This window comes from Aedes albopictus, chromosome 2 (assembly GCF_035046485.1).
Source record: "Aedes albopictus strain Foshan chromosome 2, AalbF5, whole genome shotgun sequence".
Classification (NCBI taxonomy): domain Eukaryota; kingdom Metazoa; phylum Arthropoda; class Insecta; order Diptera; family Culicidae; genus Aedes; species Aedes albopictus.
Genome location: NC_085137.1, coordinates 426,221,131 through 426,240,371, shown reverse-complemented (window position 1 = coordinate 426,240,371; position 19,241 = coordinate 426,221,131). Strand labels below are relative to the sequence as shown.

At 39.4% G+C, this 19,241-nt stretch overlaps 2 protein-coding genes across 3 annotated transcripts; one reads left to right on the top strand and one right to left on the bottom strand.

Moving 5' to 3' along the window:
• Positions 1–1,033: 1,033 nt before the first annotated feature.
• LOC115258260 (tripeptidyl-peptidase 2) lies at positions 1,034–2,497 on the bottom strand. Its single transcript, XM_062849086.1, has 2 exons — positions 2,336–2,497; positions 1,034–1,814 (listed from the first exon to the last, which is right to left on the bottom strand). Exon 2 carries the CDS (start codon positions 1,597–1,599, stop codon positions 1,051–1,053), a length of 549 nt encoding a protein of 182 aa, XP_062705070.1. The 5' UTR covers positions 1,600–1,814; positions 2,336–2,497; the 3' UTR covers positions 1,034–1,050.
• Positions 2,498–5,412: 2,915 nt separating this feature from the next.
• Positions 5,413–17,838, top strand: LOC134288515 (ATP-dependent DNA helicase PIF1-like). 2 transcript variants are annotated; one of them, XM_062853583.1, is made up of 2 exons: positions 5,413–5,777; positions 14,728–17,838. In XM_062853583.1, the coding sequence occupies exon 2, from the start codon at positions 15,987–15,989 to the stop codon at positions 17,058–17,060; it is 1,074 nt and encodes a 357-aa protein (XP_062709567.1). In that variant the 5' UTR covers positions 5,413–5,777; positions 14,728–15,986; the 3' UTR covers positions 17,061–17,838. The 2 variants fall into 2 exon arrangements, with proteins under 2 accessions (XP_062709567.1, XP_062709568.1); XM_062853584.1 differs by having other exon boundaries at positions 5,420–5,777.
• The last annotated feature ends 1,403 nt before the right edge of the window (positions 17,839–19,241 follow it).

The following is a 19,241-nucleotide window of genomic DNA, read 5'->3' as shown; positions in this document are numbered from 1 at the left end:
CATAAACTACTCAATTTTGATCATCTCAGAATCCCCCCTCCCCCACAGTAGACATTCGCCCATATAAAATTGTCGAAATTTGCATGAACCGTAGACTTTGGCCAGAAACAAAACTTTATTCTTCATCACCATGCAATTTGAGAGGACTTGGTGAACCTCAACAGATAAACCCTTCTTGAACCTCTAGAATAACCCCATAACTTTTCGGTAAATCGGACCAGTTAAAACGAAACTTTATTCTTCATCACGAATTCGACTAGTGGCCGTGTTCGCCGCAGCTCATGTTGATCACGTCAATCTTGCGACCTGATTCACACAGTTCCATAACTTTGATGATTGCCCTAACAAGAGCAGTGCCAGTCTTCATTGATCCCAACCGACCATCGCCGATCGTCAGTGATACAGTAATACAGCAGGGGCAACACCGTCCAGCTCTGGGTTGTCCGGATGGAAGCCACAAGCAAACGATGCAACGTGGGTACCGTGGCTTGAGCACATTCCCACGAATTCCAGAACATCTCCTCGGTCATGGACATTCACCGAAATAGACAGAAACTCGTCCAAGTTGACCATCTCATGTGTATTGCTGTACTCGTCCACGTGCACCGCATCCTCCAAATCGCCATTCCCGATCGTATCGATAACTACTGTGGTGATTCCGATCATACTTAAAGTGTGAACCATTTCGCATATTCGTTTAACTTTTAATTAAAATTTGACACTTTGGTGGTTATTTTTCATCGGATGGTTAAAAAATAACTACGAGGGTGGCCCATTTGAAATGTGACAGACGAGTAGTTATTTGAAACAAAATACAGTACACAGCCAAATCATTGCGAACAAAAAATAACTATCGAACTGTCAAAACTAACCCTGGTCGGGAGTAGGGTTATTTTTAAACGGATGCAATATAACTATCGAAGTGTCAAATTTTAACTAAAAGTTAAACGAATAAGCGAAATGGTTCACACCCTTATTAATCAAAGTACAATACCACAACTACCATCCATCCATCATCCGTTGAAAACATAATTGGTTTTCAGATCTTCTTCAGAACTTCTTCTCGCACGCATTCAAGAACTCCACCGTCCCGTGCAGATTCTCCTTGGTCAGTTTTTCCTTCAGCGACAAATTATGTGCATTGGGATTCTTTGCGTCGAAATCCGCCACGTCCGGACTGACTTCAGCCAGGGCTTTCTTGTGCGCTTCGTCCCACGGTTTCAGCTTGGTGTCGGCCACAATTTTCTCCCGGATGCGCGGCGAATACAGATCGTGCATACTCTTCAACCCAACGCGATACTGGCCCGAGGGGCATTTCGCCTTCATGGCGTTGGATAGGCGCAGTACCCGACCAGACAGGTCCAAAATCGTTCCATCCCCACAACCGGAGCAATCGAACCGCTCGCCTACCTTGACGTCTCCTCCGGGAACAATCTCAAGCCCTTTCGCCCGTGGATCCACTCCGGAATCCAGAATCGCAATCGTCACGTCCTTCCCGTTGTACTCGGGATACTTTCGCACAAAGTTGAGCGCTCCGTTTTCGTTTTTCGGCACCAGAGAACTGGCTGGAAACTTCACCTCGACGACGGCGCATTCCATCTTTCTCAGCTTGGTGATGGTCTCGGCTGCTGGTCCCACCGTGGTACTACTTTGGAATACTGGCTAGACGCGGAGCGGACAAAACACACAATAACCCAGGGAACGATATTTAGGTTTGCAGATTATTACGGGATCAGCAAAAATGATCCGACGAACCAGCAGCAGTGCAGTACGAAGCGAACGTTGGAAGTTCTGCCATCCATGCAGTTCCATACCTGCGAAAATTATATCGAAATAAATATTTAATATCACTAAAATCCATTTTCTTTGTGGGGTCTGTTGTCAGACACGGCTAAGACCGATAACGGTCCATCTCGCCTAAAATCCATTTAACAGCGTCGAAAAAAGCTTACACTGAACTACAAATCAACCCAAATTTAAGTTGTTTTGACGCAATCCCTGTCTTCCGTGGAATAACTCAAATTTGCGTTAAACAGCGAAAGTGGTGAGTGAGTAGTTCTCGTTTGAGAGCGGCAAAAAAATTAACCCAGTGGTAAGTTATTTTCACCCAACGGAGGCCTCAAATGACGCAAATTTGGGTTAATTCAAGAAAACCCAAATTTGGCTTCTTCCACGGAAGAGCAGCGGATGCGTCGGTGCTTCTCTCTTTGTTTTCGACAACATTGCGGTGGGGCGAGGGAGAAAACAACCCAACTTTGAGTTAAAACTTTAAGCAGTTTAGCCAAATTTGAGTTTTTAAAACTTATTCTTTGGGTTATAATATTTTTCCGTGTACTCTTTCGATGGAGTCTTTCCTTTGTTTACGTTTGTAGATGACGAACTAGACGTCAAAACTGACAGCATTGGGAATCCTACACGGAGAAATCAAACTACCTAATTTTTGGGTCGATTTTACTCAAAGCTGAGTATATCGAATAAACTAGATACCCAAAATTAGGTTGTTTTCCCTCTTTCCCCACCGATGTTGTCAAAAACAAACAGAGATGCATCTACCCAATGGGGTTCTTTGAGCCCAATAAGCCAATTTTGAGTAAATGTAGGTATACTCAAATTTGGGTTGAATGAGGCCCCCCCCCGGGTCTTGGGTTGAATTTACCTACTCTTAAGTATATATTTTTGCTGGAGGTGAAGGCATTTTACCTAGTGTGAGTTTAATCGATTTACTCAAATTTGGCTTATTGGGCGGAACTATGGGATTGCGTCAAAAGAACTCAATTTTGGGTAGTTTGGCGGTTCCGTGTACACGGATCTAAAAATCTACCCAAATTTAGGTTCTTTTGACGCAATCACGGGGTTCCGTGGAATAACTCAAATTCGGGTTTAAAGTACGAAAAACAGCTATAGTGGCGAGTGGGTAGTTCCCCTTTAGTAGCGGCAAAAAAAATTTCACCCAACGATAAGTTATTTTTACCCAACGGAGGCCTCAGATAACTCAAATTTGTGTAAACTTCAAATAAGTCAAATTTGGTTTCTTCCACGGAAGGAACTGGATGGGTCGATGCTTCTTCCCTTGTGTTTGACAACAATGAGATGGTTAGAGCGAGCAAACTATTCAACTTTGAGTAAAAACTATAAGCTGTTTAGGTAATGTTGGGTTTTTAAACCTTACTTTTTGGGTAGACGTATTTTTCCGTGTACACGGAACTAAAAATCTACTCAAATTTAGGTTCTTTTGACGCAATCCCGGGGTTCCGTGGAATAACTCAAATTCCGGTTTAACACTTATGTGGCCAGCAGGGTACCCGGGTACCTTTTTCAATTTCAAATCTCGATATTATCCGTGCAGTTGAAAATCGGAATCGATTTTTCTCGTAAACCGTGTGTCGGACGTACGTCGGGCATCGAGGGGCGGATCACTACCAAAACAACTGAATTGGAAATGTGTTAGAAAATTTGATATTTGGCCTAATGCGTTGAAAAATGCATGGAAAATGCACCAAAAAATTCAATGCGTTGAAAAATGCATAAAACACTCACGTATTTTTAAACTCTAATACACCAATACGCAACAAAATGCACCAATGCGAAATGTCAATACGAAAGGCTGAATCGAAAATGCACTAGTGATTCGCCCCTCGTCGGGCATAGTGCGCTGGATAGAGGGCCAGATCCGCTGTCCAGCGCACTATGTCCGACGTTAGGTTTCACGTATGGATTTGGAGAAAAATCAATTGTCGTGCGTGAGGAATCATCGGGTTTCAACCACGACGACAATATTTTAATGGTTATTGAGACTAGGATGTTGAAACTCTGTTAGATCTTAGAACTCGTGAATATATATCCATTAATGGGGTTGACCGAATTTGAAAGTGAGGAGGGACAGGGAGAGGGGCTCCTGCATTTTTTTATTACGTGGAATGCCGGCAAGGTACCCGGGTACCTCGCCGGGTACCCAAGAAATTGAAATGATCATATCTCCGTCAATTTTTCATCGATTTTGGAAATTTTTAGCTTTCATTTCTATCGGCAAAATATTCGGTTAGACCGATCTAATCACCGTGGTTTTCGGAAAATCCATATTTTTGGGAGCATGTCCTTATACCATATTAAAACCCACATTGTTAAGTCCAGGATACCTTAAAGCACAGACAAACAGACGTAACACTTGCGAAATTTCCATCGACCACGCTTTTAACGATCATTTTCAATTTTCATAGTTATGGCTTTCACAACCAGAGGCGCGCGCATCGTTTTTCTATGCGATTGACGTTTCACACTAGCGCCTTCTGTTGACGATATTGCACAACACAGTGATTCGTGCAACTTTTTCACCAGGTGATGGTAGTGTGAACTGGGCGATGGATTTCCATGGAAATAGTTCAAGGTGTTACGTCTGTTTGTCTGTGCTTAAAGTGTTTATAGTCAACCATGGCCCCACGGGAAGCGTGATCCGAATTCACAGTTTCAAAGTCAACACGTTTTATGATTCCAGGCCGGTCAGATACAATATGCCAAAGAAATTTTACAATGCTTGGTACCGAAATTGCTAACATCGCATCTTTCGGATAACGGTGTTCATTTACGTGGGCGGGCTGCCGTTAGGCCCTACGAAGCGTTTTCAAAAAATAGGCACAAGGCCTCTTGGGCCCTTTTCAAATATTGCTCCAGAGTTATGATACTGAATTGCACAAAATATTTTTCCGTGTACACAATTCCGGAGTCGGATTATACTTTCGAGTATATTTTTACGAGCGTGTTGGTCATTTCAAATTAGTGTGAAACTGACAGCATGAGCTTACAGCATTGATCGATGCATAAAGAAAAAATAAGAAGCAGTTTTGACATCTGAGCCCTGTGCCGTTTACATCATCGATGACGATCTCAAATTAATGCCAAACTACACTGACCGAAAACCCCCGCCTAAAATTTGATAAATATGTTTTCTAGAATACTATTTATAAAAAAACCATAATCAATCAATTTGAAAATCGAAGTTTTCGTGTAGCAAAAATATATGTATAGATTTTTCTCCAAATTCATATCGTGCGTTTTGTAGCAGACCTGGGGCTTGTTCACAAATGTCATAACGCTGGAGGGGGTGGGTGGGTGTCCTTCATGGTGTTACAGCTCGAACAAAATAAAATTTTCCCCATATAAACAGTATTACGAAGGGGTGGGTGGGTGTTGAAAACGACCAATTTCAGCGTTATGACATTTGTGAATGAACCCCTGGTATACACAGTGCACCATTTAGTTATCATGGTTATCATCATTTGCAAACACGATGGTCCACTGCACGAATATATGCTGGCCTGATTACTCTCACAAAAAATTTGACGTTTGAGCGGTGCCGACACCTCTCAAACGTCAAATTTCGTGTGAGAGTAAGCAGGCCAGTATAAATGAGAATCTGAATTTAAATTGGGGACTACGAAGGTTGATGAGCCGGGAAACACTCTTTCTTCCTACGGGGTTTCTTATGGGAGTATGAGTGAAAAAAAAGCAAAAAATCTTCCCTCCTTTACTTTCTCACAGAAAACCGCAAACAAAATCATCACCTTCGTAGTCCCCAATTCATGTTGGACAAATCAGTCGATTAAAGAATGGGGATTTTGTTGGGTGTACTCAGAGCCGTTGGAAAAGTTTTCTGACGGCTGACAAGTTTTTTTGGTGCGAAGAATATTCTTTGAAATTAATTGAAAGTATTACTACAAAGTAAATTATTTTGATTTACATACTTAAATTAAACTTTGGCAAGTGGTAGGTGAGACTTTAAGGTAAGTAAAAACCTAATTCATTGCTGTAAATTAAGTAAATTCGAATGCAGCAACTGCATTGCGCTTTATTTTTACTTTGCGTTGTCTCTTTGGACGGCTAAGACCGTTCACGGTCCATCTCGCCTGTAGAGGGGCTTGATGGCTGATGTCCCCGATGTTCACGAAATCTTTTCAGTATCATACAGGCGTATCTACAATGATCGGTTTTCTCATTTGATTTTTCCGGGAAAATCTGTGTGTGTATTTAATTTTCTCCGTGCAGTTGAAACCGGACATTTTCGACTAGCAAAGTTGGTTTTTTCTCAAAACCCGTGCGTCGGACCTAACTTCGGAAGTGGTGAGCTGTATACTGCTCATAATCGCATAGTTGACGTAAGCGCCACTGTAGTTTTCAACACACTTTTGAAATTTTAACAATGATTGATGAAAAGTTTATGATTTTTTTCACGTTGATATCTAGGGGTAGGCGGGGCATAATGAGCAGGTGGGGCATAATGAGCACCTTGTATTTTCACTGTATATTTCCAAATTTTCAAAACAAATTGCTTGATTGTAGCTTAACCACCGACGAACCGACGTGACAGCTAGAACAAATAAATTCAAATTTGTTGTCCGCGACGCCATGATAAAAAATAGTAGAACACTATCGCCACCTCTATAACGGCTCGCGATGATTTGATAGCTCGACACCAAACCCCCGTGTGTTTATATAGGAAACGGTTCGCGTCTGCGCTGATTTGACAGAAGCGATCGCTCGCTTCGCTGGTCGACCGTTAAATTAGGGGGGGACAGTTTTGGATCGCCACTGTCACGTCGGTTCGTCGGTGGCTTAACTATCTCAAATGCAATGAATTCATGATGAAACATTTGTCAAAAAAGCCGTTTGTTTTGAAAAAATAGTCTTAATGCGTGAAGTTGTCATGTACTGGGGAAATATTATAAGAATCAGCTGACCTCAAATAAGGTTTTGGAATCGAAATAAGAACGTGACGGGTATCTGTCAAATTTCTTGATATTTCCTGGGTCAATGATATGTATTTGTTACACTTTCAAAATATTTGTATGATTATTTTGTTAAAAAATATACTTTAAAAAGTTGATAGTAGGGTGGGGCAAAATGAACAACTAATGAAAAAACGATAAAAATGATTAACATCTTAAACAAACGAATTTCACTTTTGGTTTCCTCCGTTACGATGCATATAGTATGGTTTTATAATTAATTTTCAATGTATTAGCTTGAAAAAAAAATCAGTATCTGTATATTCTCACCGTTTAAAAATGCCTTAATAGTAAACTCCATTAAACCCCGCAGTTCCCTACAAATTGAACCCCATAATCCCCTCAAATTCTCATTGGTTGTTGTCGGTATGCTTTATCATTGACAAGAACAGTCAATCAGCAATTGATTGTGTACAGAACAGGGATTGATCATCCTGCCCTAGGGTGCTCATTATGCCCCACCCCCAAAACGCATTCCACTATTTTATACGTTTTTAAAAACATTACATTTTGCAACATTTACAGCTTTATTCAAAATTTCAACGATAAGTTTTTGTCAGTTGAGGTTCAAATGAGGATTATACGTAAAAATTACACATTGATTGCGCTTAATTTACTGGATTTGGTGGCAAAATGCTTGAGCTGCTCATTATGCCCCGCCTACCCCTAGCTAGTGATAAGATCTTGTGCTCTATTGAATAAAACTGGTCACAAGTATGCAAATTTGATAAATATGAGCTTGTGAGTGCTGACATTGTGAATGGTGGTCACGTCAACTATGCGATTATGGGCAGTATAGTGGACCAGGTTTACTATACAGCGCACCACTTCCGAAGTTAGGGCCGACGCATGGATTTGAAAAAAAAATCCAACTTCGCTAGTCGAAAACTTCGATTTTCAACTAAATTGAGAGTACAATCAGGGTTCTGATGATCTCTTGATGTTTTTCAGTGCTGGACGACTAGAACTAGCACTTAGAACAATAAAAATAACTGGAAATGACTTGCCGGCCAAGTTATTGACCAAAGAGTAAATCGAAGAAAAGAAATCGATCATGGCAGATACGCCCGTATAATACTAATCGCCTTGTTTTGTTAAATTGGTCGATTGAAGTGAGGTTAGATTACGAAAAATTTCCAACTTTGGAAGCAAAAATAAAGTCCTGTTTAACCTCCCGTAGCTCGCGCGGTTGGCCACCGCCCAGCACCGCCAGCATCACGCTAATGCTGAATACAAAAAGCGAGATTTTTTCAACGTGTTGTACAAAATACAACAGCGTGATTGCTCGAGGGTTAATGAAGTAGGTTGAACATGGTCGAAGTTGCTGCATTTGTCAACAAATGGGTAAGAGCAGGAAGCAGCAACTTAGAGCATGTTCAATCTACTTCATTGAACAGGACTATGGCCTGGGATTTAGGCCTGCCACCAGCATAAAAAATCAGGATATTTCATTGATTGATTTGTCTTTATTATGAAGACTTTCAGCCCTTGGCTGAGGGTGGACATTTCATGTATTTTCTCAAAATTGAGTAATTGGATTTGTTGATAATTTTTTGACAAAATGAATCCAAAATCGGGACATGTCCTACTAAATCAGGACGGATGGTATCCCTGTACTAATATTTGAAAATTTGATCGAGTCAAACAAGATGTTTGAGCATTGGTTTCTTTTTGGACAAATATTTGACCCTGTGTACTAACAGCTTATGAACTAGATTTTATGTAAACTGCCCGCATTCGCAGAAGAAAAAAATAGGACCGTGGATGAGTCTATTATATAATAGTCACCAGATTTTGCAATATTTGTGCTTGTTTTTCATTTGTATAATAAGTAATTAGTCCTGGGTGCGTAATAGCTGTTATAGAAAAGAGCCACCTGGGCTTTTTAGCTTTGCGTTAAATTGCCTATTGAATCATTTACTTGTCTTCTAAAATAATTCCTATTTTTCTCTTGAAGTTTCTATCTTATATTGGAGATTGCTTTACATCACCGTTCTTAATGTCCACACTGACAATCACCGGATTGGATAGCTGACAAAAAATCCCGAGGATTGTCTACCGGAAGCAAACAAAAGAAGGTTATTACCTTTCGGCTCGCATCTCTATCTGATAATAGCTCACTCGGTTCTGTACAGTTAATTTTCTTCATTGTGGATCACGCTTTAAGAGCGGGTTGCGTGACGAGCCTTGCAAATATTTCAGAGGGCTCATTCAAAAAGTATGACAGGGGACGGCCCGTCTCAGACGTCAGACGGGGTTTGAAAATGTTCACATTTGGTGTGATATAATTTATGGACATTTTTTTCCAAGCTTTTCACTTTTTTCTCATAGTTCTCATACCTGCCGCCAGATGTCGAAGAATGATCCATAAGCATTTAAAATGACTTGGGGAACGTTCATAAATTACGTCCAACATTTGGGGGAGGGAGGGGGGGTCTAGAAAAGTGTGACAGTACAAGGTATAGGGAAATAGCGGACAGAGAGGGGAACGATGGATGTAATAAATGAACCTTCCCTTGCATTTTATTGTTATAATGCAACCATACTTTGATAGTTCCGAAATTTGTGAATACTAGTTTCACGGTTTTATAAAGTTATGCGGGGAAGTTAGTCTATAGGCTAATCCAATTGTAGAGGCGCTTGGTGAGATAAGGAGAAAATCGTTTGTTTACATAAAGAAGTCAATTTTTTGTCGACAAATTTTACTAATTTTTTGCTCTAGAAGTTGCTATTTTCCATTTGCAATGGCTTCTAATATCATCAATCTCGATGCCCACGGCGACAGACACAGGATTGGCCAGCTAACAAAAAATCCGGAAGATTGCCCGCCGTAGGCATAGCAAGAGCTCCTCAAATTAATCACATAAATTGTTCGTAAGTACCAACCGGATCTAAGCGCATCTGAAAGAGAATTAAATTTTCTTTTCAAAAAGTGCTCGTTTGTTTCTCTGCGATACGCAATTCGATATGAAAAAGTGAAAAAAGTGCACTTTGCCTATGCTGCGCCATGTGAAATTTTGGAGGAGTCACGTTTTTCATAGGGTTCTCATTCCTGCCACCAGATGCGGAGGAATCGTTAGCTTCCGTTGGATTTACCTATAGGTGAATTTGACGGAAGCTTAAGATCGCTCCGCATCTGGTGGCAGGAATGAGAACCCTATGAAAAGAGTGACTCAGCAAAAATGTGTCATAGCGCAGGCAAAGGCAAAGTGCACTTTTTTTCACTTTTTTCATATCGAATTCCGCATCGTAGAGAAGCTGTTTGTTCAAAAGCATGTTTGGTGAACTTTTTTATCGACTTTTAGCTTAGTCAACAAATGTATTCAATAGTAGAGGACCAAACAATCAAATCCGATTTGTACTTACAAACTTATGATCATCCCATCTTGCTCCACCCCACCTTACTAGTTGCAGAATCCGTGGGAAGCATTAAATATAACTTGAAGGAGGCCCGTTTGAAATGTTGGTGCCCATTTGCACTCTTGATTTTTTTAACGAATTGTAAGACGGACATCATTGGTTTCTAAAAAGCGTGTCCTTTACATACTCATGCTGTTCTTGATTGAGTGATTATTAAATTTGGAGAGCTCACAGGCCGTAATACAACTTTTTTTTTCGTCGTTCATTTTTAACACAAACTCTGAAAAACGTTGGAAATCTTAAGTGACATAAGTTTAATAGTGTACATTTTGGTTTATCTGTGCCTTCCAGTCGACACTTCAACATGCCAAAGATTAAGAAGAAGTCGCACCTTCAAAAAGTGAAAGTGAAGAAAGTTTACGACAGAGATAGGAAAGTGCTTGAGAAAAATTCTCAGTGTGAAGGAAAAATTCAAAAGGAAAACGGTGGAGAAACAAAGACGGAGATATGGATTATAGAAAAGGATAACGAAAACATGCGGAAGGAAAATAATCGACAGAATATGAAGAATAAAAGAGCGAAAAATGCAGTGTACTACGAGCAGGAAAAGGATAAAAATAAGCAGAGAATTAAGGATATGAGAATGAATACTACGTACAAACAGTATGAGAGAATCGGAAACTCGCAGAGGATGGAAAAACTCAGGTCGAGGGAAGAGTATAAGCAACAAGAAAAAGTCAAAAATTCACAGAGGATGTTGGAAATTAGAAAAGATCAAGAGTATAAGCAACAGGAAAGACTGAAAAATTCGCAAAGGATGTTGGAAATGCGAGAAGATGAAAAGTACCAGCAACAGGAAAAACAGAAAAATGTCCAGAGGATAGCAGAAACAAGGAAACATGAAGGTTACAAAAATCTAGAAAATGTTAAAAATCTGCAGAGGATAACGGATATTCGCAATACTAATGAAGATTTCTGTACACTGGAAAATGAAAAAAATAAGAATCGAATGATTCTTATTAGAGCGAATCAGGAGTATAAGGAAGTAGAGAAAACAAAGAATGCACTAAGGATGATGGAAAAAAGGAAAGCAGAGGAATACAAACAGCATGAAAAAGAGCAAAATTTTCAGAGGATGGTGAAAATGAGGAAAGACGAAGAATACATGCAGCAGGAGAAACAGAAAAATTTGCAGAGGATAACACATCTTCGTAATACAGTTGAAGGGTTCTCTCAGCAAGAAAAAGAACAGAATAGAAAGCGCATAGAGAGTATTCGGTCAAACTCTCAGTATGCTCGAACGGAAAATGTACGCAACATTGAGCGTATGAAAATTTCAAGAGAAGATGAAATTATGCGAATCATCGAAAGAGAAAGAGATCGACAAAGCAGGCGTGAAAAAAGGAGCAGTGAAATTATCCGACACCGTGACGCTATATACAATTGCTTGAAGCGACGTGAAATGGAGCCAAGTGCAACCGAAGTTTTGATGTTTATCAATTGCAGGAAAGAAGTGCCATTGTTTTTCTGTTCTTGTTGTGAGCGAATGTTTTTCGAAAAAGGACTAAAAACAATCACTCGCGATAAAGTGATTTCCCTAATGGCTGCAAAAATTGACACAGAAAACTCAAGTATTACTTGTTGGGTAGATTCTCATGTTTTGAATAACTACGAGCAGCATGGACAAAACTATCTATGCCACACATGCTATAAGTACGTCTGCGCTGGAAAAGTACCTAAACTTTCAAGCAGTAATGGATTGAAATTGCCACAAGTTCCGGAATGTTTGGAAGAACTGAACCCAATAGAGGAACGTATTGTCTCACCATTTGTTCCTTTTATCAAAATTTTAATGCTTAATCATCGTGCTTCAAATCCCCAAATTGGCGCAAAAGGCAGTGTGATCTACGTTCCTACTGATGTCAACGAAATGGAGCAGTCTCTCCCAAGGAAGATTAACAACACTAACATAATTGCCATTCCTGTGGAGTTCAAGAGACATATGGGACATGCATCCAGTTACCTGAAGGGGTTAGTTCGTAAGGAGAAGCTTGAAGCAGCTGGACAATATTTACAGGAAACAGAACTATACAAGAAGTATGGAATCAAGTTCTCCGAAAATGTCGACGATATTCTGGATTTGAGTGATGAAGAGACAGATTGCAACCTAAACGATATTCTTGAACCAGAGACGGATATTGACGAGGGTGAAGAAGTTAATGATCTACTGAATGAAGGAGATGACGATTGCTTGTTAATTGATTTGAATGAAATAGCTGCCACCAATACAGTTGTTGTAATGGCTCCTGGGCAAAACCAAAAGCCGGTATCACCATACAGCAACCCAGACGTAGAATACCTCTGCTTTCCAAAAATTTTTGCAGGAAAACCACGGATACTCACTGATAAAAACATAACGGACAACGATATCATCAAATGGGAAATTCGGCACTACAAAAACAGGACTGAACCAAGGCGCATTCTTCACCTATCAAAGAAAAAGTTGCTGAACGAATCATACAATTCTATTAAAGTTGCCATTCGAAAGAAGAAAAACGCAAAAAATGTAACAGCTCAGCAAGCCCTGCAGCCTAGTTTCATTGGAGGTTTACTTTCGTTCGACAACGGATTAAGGTTCATGGATCAAATGAGATGTGCACCGGCGTATATGCAACAGAAGAAGAAGGTTTTATGTGCACAAATACGGCAAATTGGCACCCCTGTATTTTTTCTTACGGTATCTGCAGTTGAAACTAACTGGCCGGAGTTGATTCAAGCTTTGATTGAATATACTACAGGTGCAAAAGTTAGTCTGTACGATGCATTAAATTTAACGTACGAAGAAAGAGCCAAGCTAGTGAAAGAGAATCCAGTGTTCACAGCAATGTATTATGACAACAAAATTAAGAACTTGATGAAAATCATAACCAAACCAGAAGGAGGAGTTTTCGAAACACACGTGGTCACTGACTTTTTTCGCCGACGAGAATTTCAACAACGGGGTTCACCACATGATCACATTTTGTTATGGGTTGATAATGCACCCAAACTAGATCCCGATGACAGCAGTACCTTCGACTCGGTAATACAGTTTGCGGACAAGCATGTTACATGTGAATACGACGAGAAAAACCCATTTTGTAAGTACCTGCGCCACAAACATACACCCACATGCAGCAAAGGAAAGAAATATAAGAATGTTTGTAGATTTAATTTTCCCAAGTTCGTAGTTCCAAAAACAATGATCCTTGAACCGCTACCCAAAATAGAAAGAACTGCCAAAGTGAAATCTGATCTGGCTAAAATAAAACAAATGATGGAACAATTCTTCTCGAGTAAAGAAAGGATTACAAAAACTTTTGATGAAGTTCTAGATGATCTACAAATGTTGGAACACGAATATTTAACAGCTTTAAAAAGCTCCATTAATAAGCTGACAATCTTTTATAAGCGCAGAAGTTGTGAAGTTGATATAAATACTTACAATACTACGATTCTGAATTTGATGGAATCAAATGTTGATTTACAACTTGTAGTCGACGAATATGCTGTAGCACATTACATCGTGGATTACGTAGCGAAAGGAGAAGCGGGACTATCAAAAGGATTGAAAGACCTTCAAGTAGAGCTAGACAAAGGAGATCGAAATTTACAGGATCGATTGCGGTGCATCATGAACAAATTCCTGAACGGGCACGTGATATCAACATCAGAAGCAGTATACCATTGCTTGGGGACACCTATAACAGAGTTCAGTCGATCTGCTATATTCATAAACACTGGACGCAGTGATGATAGAGTAGCGTTCTTAAGATCAACCAAGCAATTGCAAGCAATGGATCCTGATTCAACTGACATCGTAGGAAAAGATATTCTCACGCATTATTCTGAACGGAAAGCTTTGGATGATGTTTGCTTGGCTGAATATGCCGCATATTATTTCCAAACAGCGAAGAAAACAAAACGAGACAAGAATTTGGATTCGGACAATGAAGGTAACGAAACAGACACGGAGAAAGATGACTCTGAGAATAAACGCCGCAGGAAGGCCCGAATCGTACGACACGTGCGATATACGTATGAAAAAGATCCGGACAACTTCTATCGCGAACAACTGCTGTTATTCCTTCCATGGAGAAACGAAGAGAAGGAAATTGAATCAATTAACTGGAGCGTCAAGTTTTATGAAAACAAAGAGTTGATCGAAAGAAATCGCGATAACCTGTTCAAGTTGTCTAGCGATCGATTGGATGACGCTATGCTAGCAGCTGAGCAGCACAGACAAATAGCCGATGCAGAGGAAATTGAAGATTTTGAGAAAAATCAAATTCCAAAGGAGCAAGAGATCGACATCTTTGTGCAAGTGGGTATAGATCGCCCAAAAAATAATGTTCCTTTTATTTACACTGCCCCTCCGAAAGTACACGAAAACAATCTCTTTGATATGCTATGTAAGTTAAACGAGCGACAGAGGGAAATCATAATGCACATCTACAAGTCATTCAGCACTGGAAAGTTACCTCTTCGAATTTTCATTTCGGGATCTGCTGGAGTGGGTAAAAGTATGGTTATTTAAACAATTTTCCAGCTCATCACACATCATTTGGAATATTCAACAACAGTTCTGAGAGACCAAAATACTGATTCCATTAAAGTTTTGCTGTGTGCATTTTCTGGAAAAGCCGCCTTTCTCATCGGAGGAAACACATTACACTCTGCATTTGCTCTACCACTACAAGAAAACGCGAAAATGTCAGATTTACCCATGGATGTTGCCAACAATTTAAGACAACAATTGAAGGACTGCAAATTGGTCATAGTTGATGAGATATCGATGGTTGGAAGCACCATTTTCAGTCGGATCGATACAAGGTTGCGGCAAATCACTGGACGAAACGAAAGCTTTGGTGGATTATCGGTAATTACAGTTGGCGATTTTCTTCAATTACCACCTGTAAAAGACTCGGCCATCTTCTTGACTCCAAGGCACAGTCTAATCAAAACAAACATCTCACCATTATGGGGCGAATTTAACCTTTATGAGCTGACAGAGGTTATGCGACAGAAAGACGATTTGAGCTTTGTTAAAGCTCTTAATAGTTTTGCTCGTGGAGAAATGACCGACGAAGACATCAAAATCATAAAATCCAGAGAAATAGAGGAAGATCAAGTACCTGATGAAGCCATCAGACTTTACTATACGAACGCAAATGTTAATAAATATAATGACAAGAAGATATCGGAATCACTCGCATCTGAAATTGAGTGCAATGCTGTTGACACGATAACAGGAAAACTGAAACCGAATCAAAGAGCTACAAAAATTAAAATGTGGCGTGAACGACCAACTAAGGATTGTGGAGGATATCCATATACGATCCGGTTCAAAGAAGGAATCAAATACATGCTGACAGCTAATCTTGACGTGGCAGATGGATTAGTTAATGGAGCTACTGGAGTTTTAAAATATGTTTTCTGCAATCCTGGTACTGAAAAACCCTCTATTGTATTTCTTAAATTCGATTCTATTAATGTAGGCAAAAAGATACGAAACCAATACAGGAACTTCATGGAAAACAACAGGATCAACCTCAGTTGGACGCCCATCCCTAGGAAAGTATACAACCTGACAACGCATTTTCAGAAGGATTACCAGATGATTCGGGATCAGTTTCCAATAGTACCCTGCGAAGCTCTAACTATTCATAAAAGTCAGGTCAAACATACAGACATGTTTGTATTGATTTTAGGAAGTCTGGTAACCTTACCCGTCAGTTAGTTTATGTAGAGCTCAGCCGCGTGACGAGTCTTTCAGGACTTTATATTCTAGGTAATTTTCCTGGAAATATGAAAAGTAATAATACAATTGATGCTTGTTTGAACGAAATGGATAGACTAAGAAAAGAACGGCCATTGTCACTTGTTTACAATAATTTAGTTAACGTATCAGGGCTCAAAGTAGTTTATTTGAATATTCGATCATTACGAGCGAATAAAAAGCATGTAGACGTGGACCCATGGTATTTCCGCTGTGATATATTAATTTTCTCAGAAACTTGCTTGTACGCTAATGAAAAGATTGCATTTCCTGGATTCAATTTGGTCTATCGTTCAGATACTTTTAATTATCCGGATTATGTTAAAAAGAACATTGCCAAAGGAATTATTTGTTTTGTAAGAAGCAGTTTAAAAGCAAACGTTGTCGACTATTGTACCGAATTCAAGGCGGATCAAAAGGGACATTATCATAGTCACATAGATTTGGTAAAATTAGTCGTCAATGGAATTCTGATAATAAGTGGATACAAATCACCAAAAGTAAGTGTTTGCGATTTCAAAGATACAATGCTTCGATTTCAGTTAGAGGAATCTTGTCCAACAATTGTCATAGGTGATTTCAATTTCAATCTTAATGATACAAGAAATGCACAAATCCATGAGTTCAGTTCCTTTATGATCGGCCTTTCATATGTTTCGAAACTACCGCCAACAGAAGCAACAACTATTTTGGGTTCACGACTAGATGTAGTATACGCCAATTTTGAATATATTACTGCTGGAGTTTACGAATGCTACTTTTCTGATCATAAACCAATATATTGTATTATTTATAGTAAGCAACCATGTTTTGATGATGTGAAAAAAATTGACAATGATAATATTCAACTGTTTGGAAAGTCTTCCGACCTAGTATCCGTAGATAGTATATCAATAGCATCTTGTGTGGACTTATCATCCGAATGTAGTAGCATCCGATCGAGCAATAGGAATATTGTTAGTTTATCCTTTCAGTACAGTGATTTTGAATCAGATTCTGAGCATTTAAATCTAGATAACAGCATTAAAGAGTGGATTAACTCAGTAGATACAACAAATGATGCATATGATAATGGTAATGAAAAATTGCTCAAAAATGTTTAACAGGTATTTTATAACGATCCATATACATTTACTAATTCAGAAGAATTGCTGATAGCTTCTACAGATGGCAATGTAATGCGTTACAAAAGTGATATTGACCACATTGCAAACTACTTACGGACATTACCTACTAACATTTTTAAATGTAGCAGAGATAGACCATTGTCAGTTCAAACATTGAATGGATTCTTGGAGGTTCCTATAACTGGAGATGGCGGTTGCCAATTTAATGCGATTTCGTATGCATTCGTAGGAAATGAAAGTTTTTCTTTTGATCTCAGAGCAATTGCATTCCAAGCCGTAATAGAAAACATACATCTTTTCGAGAAAATCAAAAACACCATTGGTTTGGAATCAGACACATTATTTAACCTTCTTCAGATATGTTGTTCAGAAAGATTATTCGGTAACCTTGACACCCTGTTTGCTCTCAGTATGGCTCTTGAACGAATTATATTTATCATGCTGCATCACGAAAACGGAGAACAACGGTTTGTTAAAGTTGAACCACCAAGTTACAGTAATACTGATTTACCAATATTACTGCATTTGACAAGACCAGGTCAAGCAGACGCACATTATAATGTTCTCCTTCCATCTGATGTAAACACACCATACGACTTTACATGCTACGATGTGTATAACTTGAATCATATAGTGATGAGTTAAAGGACGTTGGTGTAACCTGCTGAAACAAATCGTCGATTAGAAATAAACCATATTAGCTAAAATCTTCTGAAACTGCTGAAAATCATATTAGCTAAAGTCTTCTGAAAATGAGATGGGAGGAACTGAATACGGTTTACCGTGTCAGCTAAAACGATTCAGAAGAGGCTGAATATGATGCAACACCAGGCGAGGCTGAATACGATTTATCGTATTAGCTCAATCTCCTGAATAAGACACAGTAGAGGCTGAATATGGTTCTGAGATAAGAAGCTGAATGCACGTTTCAGTAATAGTTCTAGAAATACTAATGACTTAAAAAAACTGGGCAACAATGAGTAGTTTTGGCAGCTATGACACCCCTGACTTTGGTCAGATAATACCTATATTTTTATGGGGGGGACCCAGAGCCATTTCTAAGCGCTTAAAATATATACATGGTTTCCAGCATGTTTTGCTAAACATTTCAATATGCTGGCTTTAAAAAATATCAACATAACATATTCGACGAGAAAGGCACTATCACCACTAGGTGGATTAATCTGGGTTTTTACATATATTTTCAGTCCTGTCCCAGTAGTATGTGTCGGCGCTCAGAACTAGTCTGCTTTTGATGCAGCCGCACATATGCTGACTCCACCGCACCAAGTAGGGGAAAGAGGGGCATAACGCCCCGGTTAAGCATATGTGGTCATAAACCTCAAATGACACTTATTTCAGGTCTACCTTGAAGAGTAGTTTACTCCTTTACCTAATAGACTTCATCTTTTGACCCACGTACCCACAAAATTTCCCATTCATTTCCCGCTTTGTCTTGTTGTGAAATACCAAGAGGTTCAATCGAACTCTTCCCAGCAGCAAATGAAGCAGTAGGAGGCGCGTGGTAGTGTAATGGATTGATTCCATATAATCAGCGCACAATGTCTTAATTTTTGTGCGCTGAAAATTAGGGAATCTTTCCAAATGTGGAAAATTGTCGTTTTCACGCTTTTCTTTCGAAAATAGCAGCCGTTCTTGGGCTTAACCTACTCTGTTTTAGTTCTAGTTTGCTTGTATCTAACAAAAACCTCCACAATATGATGAAATCACGTGAAGGCGTTTTTCCCCCGGGGGGCGTTATGCCCGCAGTTCCCCTACCGACTTCGATCTGTGATATGATCGGAAGGCGTTAAATTGAATTCCTCTGGGGTTCTTAGAATCGACCAGCTAAAGTGGAAGCTGGGTACTACAACCACGTTTGGTGTTGTTTGTTTTTTTTTTTTGCTTTATGAGAAAATGTGTTAGCTATTGCATAATTTACTTGCTGGCTCTATAAAAGGTCCCCTTACGTTCGCATATGATCAGCGTTGCTGAATGGGACATTAGGGCAGTTCAGATTTCAAACATGTTGGAAATTCAAAACTCCCATATGTTCATTACATTCCTTGGTGCAAAACTAGAGTCCTGTCAAATTTTCAGCTATTTCGGTGATGATTTAATGGTGGCCCAAGAGCAAAATAGGTTTACATGGGAATT

Excerpts from the sequence above, each read along its gene's own strand:
- LOC134288515 (XM_062853583.1), top strand. The coding sequence starts at position 15,987 with ATGAAAAGTAATAATACAATTGATGCTTGTTTGAACGAAATGGATAGA.
- LOC115258260 (XM_062849086.1), bottom strand. The coding sequence starts at position 1,599 with ATGGAATGCGCCGTCGTCGAGGTGAAGTTTCCAGCCAGTTCTCTGGTG.